Source organism: Ixodes scapularis, unplaced genomic scaffold, assembly GCF_016920785.2.
Source record: "Ixodes scapularis isolate PalLabHiFi unplaced genomic scaffold, ASM1692078v2 PGA_scaffold13__105_contigs__length_92229423, whole genome shotgun sequence".
NCBI lineage: Eukaryota > Metazoa > Arthropoda > Arachnida > Ixodida > Ixodidae > Ixodes > Ixodes scapularis.
This window is the reverse complement of record NW_024609839.1, coordinates 30,514,495-30,531,988: the sequence shown is the minus strand read 5'-3', so window position 1 is coordinate 30,531,988 and position 17,494 is coordinate 30,514,495. Positions and strand designations below refer to the sequence as shown.

Sequence of the window (17,494 nt, the reverse complement as noted above, 5' to 3'; positions counted from 1 at the left end):
ACAATAAAAGTATTTTTTAAACACCAATATTGAGAAGGGAAATCCAAGATAGAAGTTAGTTTTGGTTCCCTACCCCAATTAAAATGTGCCTCCTGGTGTGAATATTGCGGTAAACACAGCTTTTGTTTAAATTGATAAAGAGGTGACCTGCGGGCACATCACCCTAGCTTACCCGTATAAGCGAGGATAATTTGTGAAGCTCAATCAGGCCAGCACACTAGACGTGCTCAGCAACTGGCACACCAGCGCAAATCTCCAACCTTCACTCTAACCGCCATTTTAGAAAACGAGTGACGTCAGCTATAGAACTTTGGAGTCACGAATAGGTACGTTTCTCCCTCCGAGGCACCTGCTGGCTCACTGGAACCGTAGCTTTCGCCGTTTGCGAAGTTGCGGTGAAACGGAGCATAAAGGGCGCGCACACTTTTGAAAAGGGTCAATTTCAAAGCAAGCTTTTTTCGGTTCACTGCGGTTGATCGAACGCCATTTCATCGAAACACGTTGTAGGAAACGGGCACGTTTTATCGAAGCTCGGTATAGAGAAAGGCCGTTTATCAAAAAAAAAAAACGCTGTTTAAAAACAAAAAAAAAAAAAAAAAAGAAAAAAAAAACACAAGGTTTTTCTAATTCCCGCGTGTGTCACTGGGGCACGTATTAAATCACCTGACCCACCCGTAAACACCGCTTCGTGGCGGCCGAATTCGCTAAAAGGAGGCACGTTGCCATTGTTTTTCCAAACTGGGTTGCTTTACAAAGGAATCCCATAAACGGCTGTTTCTTTACCGGCGTTCGCTAAAATGAGCTTCGGTAAAATGGATGCCTCCTGGCTTTTTGTACCACACTCGTTCCATAGTTTTCGCTTTCACAACAAGATCACAACCCAAACTCAAACACAAGGCAGAGTTGCGGCAGCTGACGTTACTCAGGAATCTTGACTTCCAGTGTAATAAAAATGTAATTGGTAAGTTTAAATGTGAGTCGACTGGAAATATCCCAGCGGAATTTGTGGCACCTAGACCCAAAATAATATTTATATAGTTTATATGGTACAGGAGCCCAAAGGAGTTAAATATATATAGTGAAAACGGATCTATACTTTGACGACTACAGAAAAGTATTAGAAGATAAAAAAGGCGTAAAGTTCCGAGAGAACGCCCTCCCCCGAGAGATCGCCCATCCCGTTTTTCTGGCTAAATATCTGCAACATAAAAATTCCGAAACATCGACCACCCTTCCCCCCCCCCCCCCCCCCCCGATTCCCGTCGGACGTTACGCAATGCCCAACGGGAATCGGATCAACTGCGCAAGTGGCTGTACCGGCACGTCTCCAAAACGAGTTTATAGAGGGTTCCAGCGTTTTTTTCTGCGATCTGCGCACGTGATATCGGCTCCTGTGACACGCAAGCTGTTCCCGCGTCAATGTTGCACTGTGAAATGCGAATCTGCTACATCCGCAATCTGTGGTATCCATTCCTTTGACAAAATTTTAGCGGAATCCCGCGTTTTCGTGTGCGATCTGCGTGCGCGATCTCGATTCCACGCGAGTTGGTCCCGCGTGTATATTGCATCGTAAAATACGATTCTGCTGCGTTCGCGATCTGCGGTATTTGTTCCCGTAACATACGAGTTTGTAGTGGATTCCTGCCTTTTCACCCGTGATATGCGCGCCCGATATTGGTTCCCGTGAAAGACAAATTTGTAGCGGGTTCCTGCGTGTTTGTTGCACCATAAAACTTGCATCCGCTGCGTCCGCAACCTGCGGTGTCCTTTCCCGTGACACAGGAGTTTGTAGCAAATTCCCGCGTGTTTATTGCATCGTGACACACGAATTTGCGGTGTCCGCGATCTGCGGTATCAGTTCCCGCATCACGTGGTTTGTAGTCAGTTTTTGATAAAGTTTTGCTGTGGCGTCCCCAAAGATAGCCCACCCCATGTTTTTCACCATTTTTCTCTTCATTATGGGTGTGCGTTCTTTCGAACCTTTACGGTAGTCATAAACCAAAATGTGGTAAGATCGAAAAATCACGAAATATACACCAAGACAGTAACGAAGAATGCCCTAACCTTTCGAGATAATAAAAGAGTTATCTTAGAAGATGAAATAAGTTCATTAGCATATGGACATCCTTTTTCTAAAATTATGAAGTTTTTCTATTATAAGATACCAAATATTCAGTGTGATGTCGTCACCTTTCACCTTAAAAGAAATTGCATCATTATTAACAAAGTGGCTTGTAAACGATACTTCAATAAAGTTGCTGAGTTGGCTTAATGTATCTTCCTGTAACCAACAACCTAATTACCAAGTTATCATATAAATTTGTCCTATGTGTTTTTTTTAATACAAACTTAATATATCATAAACCATGTTGTATAAATCTTGTGTCTGTTTCAACAAGATCTCCTTACTGGTTTAAACGCTATTTTTTCAGAGGCTAGCTGAAATTGAACTATATGTTATACACCTTTTCGGTTTTTCATACTTTTCTTTTAATTATTCATGGCTTTCTTTTGATTTCTTATAATTAATTTCAAGGCTATACCTTTTAAATTTTCATTGGTTTCTTTTAAATTCTTATATTCTTTATTGTTTACCTTATTTTTATTCTCCAAAGTGATAAGATTAAGAGAATCAAGGTTTTCACTGGAATTCATAACAGTTACAAACTTTTTTATCTTTCATATCGTAATTCTCATGATAATCCAATTAAAATCCTATCCCCAGATCTTTTCTAATTCCTGTAATCTGTGTCTTTCAAACCCAATCTCTCGTTGCATACAATTATTTATGTAAATATCTGTTATCAAAATGTATTCAATACTCATTATGCACTTTATCATATATATATATATATATATATATATATATATATATATATATATATATAGTGTGTTTAGGGGTGTAGACCCTTTGAAATTCACCTAATGCAAATTCATTTTTTAAATGCAGCCTCATCCCTTTTATTTTTATATCCAAACAAAGTGATAAAGTTGCAATTCCTTTTTTAGTTCCGCTGGAATACTATGTAAATCCCGAGCGATAAATATGACTGGGCAGTTTTTCTTTCCTTACATTTTAAAGAAATCTGAAAATTTTTCCCAGAACTTTTTATCTCGAGTATTTCCGAAATCATTAACTATAAGATTATCTTTAGATTCATCATATCATTCAGACTCGTACACGTTACTGAAAAATAGCAAGGAATTGCATTTACAATTACTCGGGGCTAAATTGTAATTTATTTCAATTAAAATTACGCACCCATAAAAGTAAGTGACCGTTACCCCGAAAAGTAATCCGTTACTTTTGTGGCATTACTTTCAACATTACTGTCTTCAATTAAGAAACAAAGGGAAGAGGGTTATTCAAATTCTTATTGTTGCAACCTGTTCCATTTAATGACCTTGAGTGTTTTGAGCAACAGCTGACTCCCAAAACTCGTCTGACATTTCGTGTTATTTCTTACTCAATAGGGAGTTTTCGTAGACCGTTTTCGCCGTCCAGCAACGCTCCCCGCAACCCGCCACGATACCCGGAACTCTACAGTCAAGGCTATTGGCGCGCAGGCGCATTAGCAACTTTTTCGTTGCGGATGGCTTAGCGGAGGGGGAAACGCGGTCTACGAAAGCTCCCTAATATGTCGACTGCTACGCTAAACACCCTTTGAACTGCGGCTATGGATGGGATTGGCATATTGTGCCTCACGAATGTTTTATGCTCTGCATTGATCTTTTTCAGCAAAGCAATGGAAGTACTATATTTACCTCGAAAATAGAGCAAAGCTTCCTGGTTGCAGCCGTTGCCTGATATTCTAGAGTTTTAGTAGATCGTTTCGACACCTCCGATGCCCCCGAGAACGACATGATGAATGCGCAAAAGCGGCGCCGGAGTATCGGGTATCGTTATCGGAGTCATCGGACCGATCTACTAAAATTCTCCATTGTCGAAATCGCGAAGCTGTAGAAGTCGTCATACATGTAGCCAAAACTAGAATACAAATTGATTTATGTCCAACTTATTATACCGGCATATATTGCCAGACAATCGCAAATCATAGTAGTAACAGTAAGGTGATAATTAAATAATAGATAAGGTTTGCCTCAATATTCTTCTTCCTTTGGTTCTGAACAGGTCGATCCTCGGATGAGACGTTGGTGAATAAAAAAAAAAGTTCCAAGTATATAAATTTAGGTAATCGAAAAAAGGACATTTATAACAACAATTAATTAGAACGTTGGTTAAAACAAGGAAATGTAAACGCACGTTTGTCGTGTGTATCTTTCTTGGTGCCGTTAAAAAACCTACGGAGCACGAACCGACCGCAGTTTACTCCGGTGTTCTCCAGATAGACGTCCGCTGATGCCACGTGCACCGAAGGACAGAGTACTAAGTAAGCTGCGCTATGGCCCCACTCATGAATTTCACTCTCCGCTCAAGCCTAGAATATCAAGTCTACGTCAGCCATTATCATGTTTATTTGTAAAAGTATCTGCTTGAGATAGGGTGCGTCCTGCTGGGGTAAAAAGAGGAAGAAGAAGTAAGACTAGAAGTAAAACTATTACCATTTTCGAAGTGATCGCAAAAAGCTGCTCACAAAAAGTGTGACTGAGAAGGAGATAACCTGGCTGTAATTCAATTCACAAATAAAGCGGGTCAACCCTAGAAGTTGAACTACAAAAAAGTAAGTAGCTTTTAAAACAGGGTCAATGGGGTGAAAGAAACAGAAAAAAAATACATCTGGATTTCTAAGAGAAGATGGTAAGAGTGGAACTTGTGGAGCTTGTGGCAGTAACACCTTCACATATTATCACATCTCTTTTAGTGGTTTTTAGGGTAGACGGAGCGTTGTCTCGTGTTGTGACATTATAAAAATGGTCGTAGTCACTATAACCGAGGACATTGTTAATTCTTGTCTGTGCACTTACCGCCTCGAGCTTCTCGAAGAGGCACACAATCACTTGGTGACCTCCTCTCCCCGTCTTCAATCGCAAAGAAAAACAAGGAACTAAAAAAAGCGGAGATAACTTGCTCCCCCCCCCCCCCTTAATTTTTGTAGAACTGCCAATTTGGAGTTTTTGACTGTTAGTGTAAAAAAAAAAAAAAAAACATAGATTCAGGGGCTTGGTGTTGCAAAAAAAGGGTTGGCGGAACTGAAGAGTGCCAAGCCTCCCTTTGCGCTGGTCGATTCTCGTTGACAGAGTCACTGCGCTCGACTTTACAAAAAGAGATTTTAGAGAAAAGAGAGAAGGGGGGGGGGGGGGGTTGGTCCCGAAAAAAAAAAAAAATGTAACGGATTAAAAGGAATCCGTTACGTCAAAAATGTAAGGAAATTACTTTAAAATTACTCTAGAAAATATGTAATTATTCCGTTACTAAATTACCGATAAATGTAAGGGATAACAAGTAATTTCATTACTTGTAACGGATTATGTACAAGTCTGATATCATTAACGTATATAATGTCAGTTGCATATTAATAAAGCTATACAGGCAATTCTGAAAGGAGACTCAAACGTCTGAGGCCTGTAGTCTCCCATCTGAAGAAAACGAGCGTCCGAAAACGTTATAATGTTTGCTTTTTCTTCTCAAGCCATGCCGTAGTGCAACCACCTTCTTTTTTTGCTTTTGCTTTTTCACCAATAAACTTATTTTCACTCATCCACGTCGCGAGGGCCAGTCTGTGCACGTTTCATTGTTGCAAAACTGATCACAATACTTTTGGGTTTTGTTGTGAAGTCAGGAGGAGGGAGGTCTGGTTGCCCAAATTAGTGACGAAACTGTTATGACGAAACTGACGAAACAGCAAAATCCATGACCGGAGTCATGGGTTTTACTGGCGAAGGTGGATGGACGGAAGAGAAAAGAATTACGTCAAAAAGAGGCGATTAGAAAATTGGTGGAAATTGTCTAGGGAAAATTGAATGATGCACAACTAACTAGCACAACTGGGGACAGGCGGGACAGAGGAAAATTGGGACTCCCTCCTGCGAGGTTCCGTCCCAAGGTCTCAAACCTGTCTCCCAGTGAGTCCCGTGCGGGGTAACGCCGGCAAAGTTTGACTAGAGGAAAATTGGCGACTCCCTCGCCGGGGCGAAGAGGCTCGGGATGATGTTGTATACAGTCTTTTTTTTTTTTTTTTTGCCTGATCCCCCAAGGGTCATTTGCTGATATCCCACACAGCCTGGTGATAGTTAGGGGGAGAAAATTGACTGAGAAGGGCGGGAGGAATCATATACGTTTGTTTTTGAGACTTAGGTTAGGTGGCGCAAGCTACCGCCCGTTACGAAGGGTATAGCCATTCATATCCATCCATCCATCCATTCATCCATCAACCGTCGTCTACGGTTTTTTCAAAAAATGTGTAGCATCAACGAGGTCGCCTGTTTACTTACTTCTTTTTTTTAACAATATTTATACTGATTTTAGATTATCTTCCGTTTTAGCCACCTTGATTTGTTTTTACCTTAACTACGCTTTGTAAAAAAAAAGTACTTACTAAGCGCATATGTCTGACTTTTTTTGTATTTTTTATGCTTGCTAGCCGCATTGGCACTGCAAGCGGGAAACGCAAGCTCGCCTCACTGCGTTGCGAAAACCCTATTCTATAAGCCGGCGACGCCCTCGTTGCGTTTGGGTCACCTAATTTCTTAAGGCCCTGTCACACCGAGGAAACACGACGGCAACAGCCGCACAACCAGTTGTCCAACAGTCGGGCAGCTTGTTGCTCGCTCTCCGTGTTGTCGACAGATTTATCACATCGCGGCAACAGCAGCAACACGGACGACAACGAAAATGTTGCGTCGGTATGACAGCTTTCGGCAACAAAAACAGCAGCAACTTGTGTTGGACAACGTGTGCTGCCCCCATCGCTGGCTCAGCGAATTTCGGGCCGGCAACACGACAACACAGATAGCTTCGATGGCAGAGCTACTTCCTTATCAATAGTGTCTAACTCAAATAAAGGCTTGGAAAACGTTTTTCAACAATAATTAAGCCCGGTGCAGCTAAAATAATTGAATGTTCTTACTGCGTAATTACGGAAAGCGATTAATTGTCAAAATAGTCACACTAGGGTCGTGAACGTTCAGACTGGAGTTGAAATTATGACTGCCGAGAGACCGGCTCAGATTACTGCTAGTGGAATAAAATGGCGTGCGTTTTCACCTGCTGATAAAGTATAATCAAAATAACCCAGGAAAGCAAAGATTAAAAAATCAAAACAATATAAAAACCACTCTGATCATGATTGTTGATGCTTGGAACTTGGAATCAGCCGCTACCAGACACCAGATTTGTTTTAAAAATATCCAGGTCGTTTTGGGGTATGAAGTGATCACATATTAGGCGGTAGGTACAACGACAGCATCGAAAAATATTTGTTCCACTGATTGTTATGAAGGCCGATCGCGTCGGTGTCGCACTTTTTAAGCATTGTCAGTCAGGTCAACACCACGCTACAAAAGGCGTTTTGGGGTACTGCCGGTGCTAGCTCAATTTTACAGTAGAAATAGGAATTGCATGGAGGAAAGAACCGGACAGAAACACTTCATACGGTGGCGTAAACCCTGAACATACATCAGCGATCTCACTTTCTTGGTTAGGGTTATCTGCTTTGTCCGCGAATGAAGAACCGTTTTATAAAATAAAGGGTGGAAAATGCACCCCGTGTCAAGCTTTCTAATCAGTCACTGGTGGGTCGGGTGTTCAGACAACAAATCGGCCAACACGGTGGCCGGGCGGCAGCAACATGCTGCCCGACTGTTGTTGTTGCCGCGATGTGACATGGTCGCGATTTCCTCGTGTTGCCGGATAAACTTGTCCAAGAGTTGCCTCAGTGTGACAGGGCCTTTAGGGGCACCAAAACGTTGGGTATTCTAATACCCCATTCACACGGTCAACATAAAGGTACCTTTAACATAGGTCCCTTTGCTATCCGCGAATCAGCCCGTGCTCTTGGGTCGCGAGCACAGGCCACGAGGGTAGCTTTACCGTCGTGTGAATGGGGTATAAGACCCTCTTAATATTGCCCGGTCGCATTTTCGATTGCGGTCGCTGCATACAATAGAGTTTCGCCTGCATCGCGCCATGACTCATTTCCAAGTTGCAATCACGTAACCGTAAAGCCGCGCACACACCGACCGAAGTTGCATCCGGTAAGCGCAACCGCGCCGTTCTTCCAGGTATATCTACACGCGCTGAAGCGATAAAAAGAAAACGAAAGCAACGTCAAAGCGAGAACAGCGCGCCGCAGGAAGAGGCAGCAACGAGGACAACATTGCGCAACTCCACCACAAGCCTTCGCGTCACCACTTCAAGGCCGCCGCTGACCTGACGCTTGCACGGAACAAAAATCTATCCTCACCCACGTCACCGTTACAACTGGCGCGCTGCCCATTGCATTTCTCACTGGCACCGGAATAATAGAGCTTTTTAGTAGAACGCCAAGGTCAGACGCATCCTTCCACAAAAACAACGGAAACCGCCCCAAAATATATGGTGAACGAGACGCGGATACTCACAACATTGAGGATGGCCAACACTTTGGTGCCTGTGCGGACCGTCATGCAGCAGCAGTGCGTGGGGTACGCCATGATTCTCTCCTACTCCAAGCTCGGTGTCGGACACGAACAGCGTAAGATTATTTTTCGCTGCTCTTTGCGGCGGAAAACACACGGACGACCACATCAACCACATCCAGCGACAAATGCGCGGCACTCGGTCGAATATAATGAGAAAGGAGGAGCAAAGCAATAAATAAATAGAAACGCGAAGGCGCGACGGTGATGCCAGTCCCGTCTGCGGTGGAGGAAGGGTGCGCCACCCTTTCCCTTCGACAGCGCTACGGCAACACCATCTAGAGGAGAAGTCCAAAACACGCCTCCTGCGACGTCACGGAAGTGGGCTGACGTGCGCAGCGCTATAGCGCTGAGCTGAAGGCTTCACGCGTAGCTTTAACGTCGTAGAAACGCGGGTTTTCGCACTATTTATTTTTTTCTGAGCTCACACGAGAGATGTGAATTCCAAGTGATTTAAATAACGCATTTTAGAACGCAAGAAAATGTTATAACCTACAACTATTGTGCTGAAATACAAGACAGTGATATCTTGAGACAGATGTGCTATTTTTTAAAGCGATAAACTGGGTGGTGTAATTGTCTCTGAACGACAAGGGAGTTGTATAAAAAAAGAGTTCCTATGAAATAGCAATAATCGAAGTAGTGGGACCGAGTAAAACGAACTACAGGAACAACCGGCTAAATGATGCAGACGTATTCATTTGATTTTATTCACCCCAGAGGCATCCGAAGACGCATTACAAGTGGGGGGATTCAGAAATAAAATACAAAAAAGTAATTGAACATAAAAAATAAACAAGCAAAAATCACACACACAAAAAAATCTATTAGCATGTTATTGTTATAATGCAGTTTTACAAACCAAGGTTCACAGTTACACAAACTGATGCACTTCTTTTTAAAGGAAATGGGACTGCGCTGAGTTACAATATGGCCGGGTAGTTTGTTCCAGTTAGTGATGCAAAGTACTGAAGGATAAAGAGGAAAGTGTTAGTACGGCACTGAAATGGTTCAACCTTGCAGGAATGATCTAATCTGGATGATACAAAATTGGCAGGCCGGCAGTAACTAGATTAAAAATCGGAATTTGAGTAATGTACATCTTCGAAAAAAACACAATGAGGCTCTTTTTTTTGGCTACTTTCGGCGGCCAGTTGCGGCTCTCACAAGTGTCGCACAGACAGGTTTCCGGGACAAAGCGTGCTCGTTCTGCAAGCTGGGTTCATGTATCTTTAAATGCCGGGAGCGGGTAAGCTGACTGAAAAGAATAAAGAAACATGGAGAGCAATTACCTGAACCCCTGCACAAGCTGGCCTCGGGGCAGCATTTTCAGAGCGGCTTGCTACGAGCGGACTGCCTGCCCAAGAGCAACTTTACATTCGAGAACGATGCTTTCAGTTTTTGGAGAAACTGGCGAATGAAATGCAAGCGCGCATTCCTAACGCAACATCTGCACTCCGGGGGCTTCAAGCAATCAGCCTAAAATTATAACATGGCTCAATTCTTGACGGGAAATTTTCAGTTTGCCTTCTCACCTTTTCAGCCCCTCTAAGAATAAGCCGGAAGAAGAGATCTGGCTACACTGTAAAAAAAAAAATCGCGTCAAATTACTAGCAATTGCCAGTTAATTTTTGATGCCGGTACAATTTCTGTTGCCTTGCATCACGGTCCCAGCAACTAGGTATTACGTGCATGACAGTAATGAGGCCCTACGGTTTCTGCTTGTAACTTGACCCGTAGAAGCATGGCAGAAAACCGTCACTCTCATGCACATGATCCACAGATACGGGAATCGTTCCGGCATAAAAAATTATATGGCGTATTGTCCGTAACTTGCGACGGCAGAAAACCGTAACACTTAAAGACTGAGCTGCACGTGATGTGCAACGACGGAAATCGTTCCGGCATCGAAAATTGGCTGGCGTGTTGTCCGTAAGTTGCGACGGCAAAAGGCCGTAAATCTCAATCACTGAGCTGCACGTCATGCGTGACAACAGAAATCATTCAGACATTAAAAATTAGCTGGCGTGTTGTCCACACCTTGCAGCGACGGCCAGAGCCTGTTGAACTGCTAGCTGCAGTGACTTAACAAAACGGACGTCTCAGTGAACAATAAATATAGCATTTTACTGGTATATTTATTGTTCACTGAGATGTCCGTTTTCTTAAATCACTGCAGCTAGCAGTTCAACAGGCTCCGGCCATTTCTGCAAGGTGCGGACAACACACCAGATAATTTTTAATATCGGAATGATACCCATCGTCACGCATGACGTGCAGCTCAGTGATTGAGAGTTACAGCTTTCTGTCGCTGCAAGTTACTGACAACACGTAAACTAATTTTCGATGCGGGAACAATTCAAATTAAATATTTAGTGCCCAGGCAATGTCACTAGGCGGTGGGCCCAAGTTACTTTCAGGAGTTCACGCCAGCCGCGCATCCCAGAGATTAACAGCTGCTTAAACACTGTGTTAGAAATTTCGAGGAAGTGCACAGAAGATACGGTATTAAGTAAAACATGTTCATACCTTCATTCTTAAGAAATAATTAGTGGGCCATGTCCAGCTTTCATGTGGAAGGCAATCTCCAATTTCCTGAGCAATCAAGTCCATATGAAGAAGTACAGAACCTGGAAAACAAAACAAAAAATTTTGTATGTGGTTAGGTTATGAACAGAATGTGATAACAGAATAAAGCACACAATTTCCGCAAACTGTAAGTTACATGCAAGCGCACTGAAGGAGCCTCAGCTGAACTTCTGGCGTGCACTAAACAATGAAACCAACTTGCGACTTATGATACGAAACCATTTTAACAAGGGAAGTTCGAAAAATGCCTTTGAAGACAGAATTGTCGCGTCCAATGAGTTACTTCAAGCCTGTTGTCACGAGTTAATATCAGAAGTTACTGCCAACTGTGCCTCCCAGACATAATTAAACACCGTGTTAGTAGGGTTCTGCGAATATTCGGAATTTCGAACAGTAGTTTCAAGTAATACATTATTCTATATTCGCTTTGAAAAGAACGGTACTATTCGTGTTTTTCTAAGTGTTGCTTGCTGCGGACTAGTCCCGCTGAGTGCGCTTCTTACCGAGCACCATTGCACTGCGGAGATGCAATACCCGCGGAAGCGAGCACCGCGTGTGTTGTTTCTCTGCATTACATTAGTGCTCGCTAAGAAGCCCACTCAACAGGATAACCCACCACGATGAACACTTGGGAACATAGAAATATCGCAATTGCGTGCTTAGAAGAAAAGCATAGTGCAATAAACGCGAGATCGTGCACGCGTGCCGGCTGTATTTGAAAATAAATGGAAGCTTTGTGAATGTGTATATACTTCGTAGTAAAAGTTTCAAAATTAAACTGACTGTTATGCAAGAGCATACTATATTAGGCAGAGATGCCCTTACAATCTGCGTTCCTGATGCGCGATTTATTCTTTCAGAGTGCAGTTCTTAGGCGCCCGTTTCCGGTTTTTTTTTTTTTTTTATTCGTGAAATGTGCCACGCGGCATAATAGGGGGGGGGGGGGGGGGGGGTTAAAGAAAGGAGTGCAGTCCAGCGTCGTGCAGGAACTGCAAAAGCGACTTGAAATACTTGTTGTCATTCACCCATTGGGCGTAGTTATCGTGTGGGTGACCCTTTAGCCCGGCCTCGCTAAGTATCTTCTCACGGGTGGTCTTGGTCCCGGAGCAGAGCCACAGCAGATGATGAGCATCCGCCGAAGCCACAGGGGCCGGACACTTAGGGCAGGTTCCCGGGTCGGCAGGTGTGTGTCCCCAGGTCCATGTAACGGAAGGTGTTAGGGCCGCCCCAGCCCGAAGCCTCCGGAGAGAAACTTCCTCCACCCGGGAAAGGTTACGGGGAAGGGAGCAGACACACGGAGGGATTAAAGCGCGTGTGTCCCGTCTGAGGAGGTTTTTCTGGGCAATGAGGTCGGACCGGGGATCAGAAGGGAGGGAAGCGGGTGGGAGGTCAAGTAAGGGCTGAGTGTGGTGGGCGTGGTGGTCAGCCAAGAGATTATAATGGTCTTGACTATGCCCCTGCACCCAGTGAACTTTTATGTTGATGGTTGTCTTCTGGTGTAGAAGGTGGATCTGCTGACATATTTGTAGCGTCTGGGTAACTTGTTTCAAATGCTTAATTGAATTTAGCGAGTCAGTGTATATGTGAGCTTCCTTGATGTCTGGCAGACCGATGACAGCTTTGATCGCGTCGTGTATAGCTTGTAGCTCTAGTAATAAAGAGTCTGGTGTGTCCGACTTGTAGTTACAGGTGGCTTGAATCCCGGGGTGTGATGGGCTCACGAAGGCGACCCGTCCTCCCTGCGGCAGAACTGCTGCGTCCGTGTAGACCACACATTGGCCCTGAGGAATGGTGGTTTCAGTGGTTGGAGCTGGTTGGTCGCTTCGTCGAAGCTTCGTTGTCTTGTTAGTGGTGATATTAGTATCACACCACGGTGGGATGTCGTTCAGTGTCACAGTCAGGGGAGGCCCTCCGTAGAAGTAGGAATGAAGAGCTGCTGCCGCCGAAATGTGCTTGCGTTTGAGTATTCTTGCTTCTTCGCGCTGGTTCACCAGCTCCGTGAGAGTATTGAGCTGAGCGTGCTCTTGCAGTGTTGGAATCGGGGTAAGACGAGGGAGTGCCGTGGTTGCTCTCATGGCATCTCTATTGACCACCTCAAGTCTTGCCCATTGTTGAGAGGTTAGTCGTTGGAACTGAGCCTGGTAAACAAGACGTGGTTGGAGAACTGAGCGAACGAGGCGGCGGGCCACCTCAGTCCGGGCTCCGCCGCTCCTTGGTGCGATTCTGCGAATCAAGTGCAGAGTTGTGGCCGACGATTTTTTTGCCTTTTGGAGCCTGTGGGTACCAGAGCCAGACTGATGGATGTCAAGCCCAAGCACCCTCAGTTCTTCAGTTTCAGGTATAGTCGTTGGACCGATCTTGAGATGAAAGTTGGACTTGGAGGCCAATTTCCTGCCCGACTTGTTGGCCACCTGCGTATAGCAGGACTTTTGGGGAGAAATTTCAAGTCCAGCGGACTGCGCATATGCGTAAAGGACATCAAGAGCATCCTGTAAGTGTTGTCGTTGCGTGTTGAGGTCCCTGTGGGTAGACCACAGTGTGACGTCGTCTGCGTAAATAAGAAATTTGATGTTGGGGATGTCCTGTAGGCTCCATGCCAGAGGCATGAGTGCAATGTTGAAAAGCAGGGGCGCAAGGACGGAGCCTTGCGGTACCCCGCGGTTTGATGTGAAGGAGCCAATTGGTTGTCCGTCCACCCGAACCGAAAATGTCCGAGAACATAAGAAGGAGTGCACCACTTTTGTTACCTGCTTGGGCAGGCCGAGGGTCTCCATGTTTCTGATGATTATTTCCGGTTGGATGTTGTCATATGCCTTGGAAATGTCGGTTGCCACCACTGTTCGCACTAAATGGCTGTGGGGCGACACATGTAGAACTTCATCCGCCAGGATGGCCAGGCCGTCTTCCGTGCCCAAATTCGCTCTGAATCCAATTTGAGTGGGATGGTATTTCTTGTGGTATTCTAGCCACCACGATAGTCGAGTAGCCAGCATCCTCTCAAACAGCTTGCAGACCGCTGGTGTCAAGGAAATAGGTCGGAGGGCCTGAAGACTGGTCGATGGCTTGCCTGGTTTGGGTATAGGCACCACCACCGAGTGTTTCCATTCGGGTGGTATGATGCCCTCGGCCCATACTTCGTTCATTACCTGAAGGAGGGCATCAATAGCTTCCCCCTCTAAATTCTTGAACAGCTCGTACGGGATATTGTCATTTTCGGGGGTCGAGTGTTTCTTTGTTGCTTCAATGGCGGCGATGAGCTCTGCTTTCGTAAACGGATCAGTGAGGCCCAAAGTGTCCATTGCCTCATTCGAAGGAGGGTCGGTCGGAGGTTGTTGGTGGTTTGGGAAGAAACTGACTGCCGCATTTTTCGCGAACTCCTCGGGGGTGAGGTTGAGCGCCAGCCGAATGCTCGCCGATGGGTCTGCCTGTTGACCACCCCGTTCCATGGCTCGGAAGGTTCGCCATAAGGCTTTGTTCCCAGCCCCGGTGCCGAGGCTGTCACACCAGCCGTACCACCGGCAGCGTGATAATCGTTTTTCGTGTCGTCTAGCGCGCGCAGTTACTTGATTGACCAAGGCGCGACCTTCGGGTTGCAGGGGGTTACGATTGGCTTGTATCTCGGCCTGGCGGCGCTCGGCCCACAGCTTGAGTAGCGGTAAGTCGGGTGTAGGCTGGTCCTCGTCTACGGTCGTAAGGGTTGTACTGTCTGCGAGGATAGATTGTAGAGTCGATATGAGGGTCGTGGTGTCAAGTGATTTAGCACGGTCGTCGGAACGGACTTTGTCCCAATGTGTGACTCTGATCTTGCGGCGCAGTTTCTTCAGGTGCATTGTGTGTACGCCAATTAAGATAGGGGAATGGTCACTACCCCACCCGTCTGGCTCAGGTGTCCACGAAGGAGATCCGGGCCCTAGCCACCATGTGAGATCCGGTGCATGAGTACGGGTCGCTGGGATAGTTGCCACGTCGGGATGGTTAAGGAGCGTAAAGTTGGAGTCGGTAAAGACTTCATAGACTTTTACACCTCTTTTAGAATTGTAGTTGTAGCCCCACGAGATATGTGGGGCATTGAAATCTCCTCCTATGAGTATGGGAATGCCTGGATAGGTGGTCCTGATATGATGAAGCCAGCCTAGGTTGGGGGGTGCATTCCGTGGCCTCCCATAAAATGACACAAGAAGCAGGGGTGTCTTGGCCGGGCGTGCCAAGACTGCAACCACGTCTTGCTGTTGATTACACCATCTCTGGAGGTTCACCGGTGTTTGAGGGACATGGTTTGCGACATATGTTGCCGCCTTTCCTGGCTTATCTGAGTGAGAGCCTGTTCGTCTATCCGGAATCGAAGGGGTGTGATAGCCAATGAAGTGTGGGAGAGCGCTAAGTTTATTAGATTCCTGTAAGAGGAGCGCCCACACATGAAGTTTGCCGAAAAGAATCTTGGTCTTGAGTTCTCCAACTTTGTTATGGAACCCTCGGCAATTCCATTGTAGGACGACCGGTTGCTGTTGAGACTTAGCCATGGCGGAGGCAAGTCTCTATCAGCTGCTTCAATTTGTTTAGGGTGTCAAGTACGGCCATCCAATTGGCCGGATCAAAGGGGGTCGTGTTTTCCGTCTGGAGTGGCATAGGAGCAGGCGATATTTGCGTGCCTGCATGTTGTGGCGTAGCTGCGCGTTCTTTACGACGAGCCGTGACGCGCGCCTTCCTCTGGCGTAGAAGTTCGATCTGCCGTGACAACTGCGCTATCTCTGTGTGCAGATCGTCCTGTGTCACGGGAATTCCGGTTGGCTCTGGGGGATTCCCAGAGGTGAGGTGGGCCGATTGACGACCTTTCTTTCCAAGTCTCTTCAGGGCGGCGGCATACGACGAGGGACCCTTTAATGCTGTCTCCTCTGCCTCCTCTGGCTGCGTGTTTTCCGCGGACTCTAATGCCTGGAAACTGTTGTAAAGAACAAGTGGCGCGTAGATGTTCTTGAGGCGGCCTCGCGCACGGGCTGAGGCCCTCTGCTTGGTCGGGCATTTCGAAGATGTTATTTCGTGTTCATCAGTCTTGCAGAGGCCGCATCGGTAGCGTGGCTGGCCCTCTGATGTTGTCCTTCCAGGGTCAACGGTTGCTTTTGGACAATATGTTTGCAGGTGCCCCAGTTGATAGCACCGATAACAATACACAGCACGGGGCCGGTAGAGCTTCGGGCGTACAATACATCCGTTATAATAAAACTTTTCTGGTAGGGTCTGAGGGCCTTGTACCGTGACAAGGTAAGTCGTGCTAGCGCCCATGCGCCGAACTGCGAGCACGGTGTGAGTCTGGGATTTCAAGCCCTGTATGATCGTAGCACAAGAGTCGGTGGGGTCTAGGCCGTAGACAACGCATCGTTGCACGTTGGGCCCAGATTCGAAGTATGCTTGGACTGACAGTTGGTTGTCGGCATTAATAGGGATTCGGCTAATTGCGCAGATCTTATCGGCGTCCTCTATGGAGGCAAGGTGCACAGTTATGGTGTTCGAGGCCTTGTGGATCACGAACCTCGATAGCCCCGAGTGCCAAGGCACTCTTCTATAACATGTTGTATGCATTTTGTGGGAACGGCGGTGACATCGAACCTCACGCTTGGTCTAATGTGTACGCGGAATGATCGATCGGGAGAGGGGGTCGGGTAAGGACTAATGGAGGGGACCGGGGCGGCCTTCACCTTTTTGGGTGGTGGAATCTCCAGCGTGTCGTCCGCCGTCCAGGTTGGAGTGGAAGAATGCTGGCTCGCTCCTCCAGGTAGAGATTCCTGAGAATCCATATCTTGGGTCTGTTCGATGAGAGCGTCAGGTGATGTAGCTGGTTGCTGTGCAAGGGAAGCCATGACTGAATTCAATCGTGAGCTGGACGTGTCATCAAAAGGGCTCAGCGAGTGGAGGGGCGTCGAGGAGGGCGCGCTCCCGCCTGCTGTAGGCGCTTGCAGAGCCTCATCCGTTGCCGCCGAGGGTTGCTTTTCTCCGCCGAGGCCAGTTGTAGCCACTCTAGGCCTAACCGCCGACCCAGGTCTTCGGGCGCCGATTTTCAGTATACGTGCCGGTAGAAACGATGATCTGTCGGTGTCAGCCGTGTTCGGTGGTGGTAATACACGCCTGTGCAACTTGTGAGCCCTAGAATGGCCACTGTTCTTTTTAAAACGAGCCAAAATTGCGGGAAGTTCAAAAGGAAGCTGCTCGAACTCAAGACTTCGTCTTCTTTTTCCGTTTCCGGCTTGAGCGGCGTCGGCGTCGGCGGAATCGCGCGTTGCATTATGGGAAGTTTCCCATAATGACGTCACGAGGGCTACCCTCGTGATGGTTA

General features: G+C 46.3%; 1 protein-coding gene across 1 annotated transcript in view; it reads right to left on the bottom strand.

The window, feature by feature from the left end:
- LOC115326887 overlaps positions 1–8,827 on the bottom strand; it is a 41,670-nt gene extending 32,843 nt beyond the window's left edge. Inside the window, exon 1 of the mRNA XM_029987833.3 lies at positions 8,521–8,827. Coding sequence (XP_029843693.1) covers positions 8,521–8,592 — 72 coding nt within the window. The 5' untranslated portion in view covers positions 8,593–8,827. The remainder of the gene's footprint in view (positions 1–8,520) is intronic.
- Positions 8,828–17,494: the final 8,667 nt, after the last annotated feature.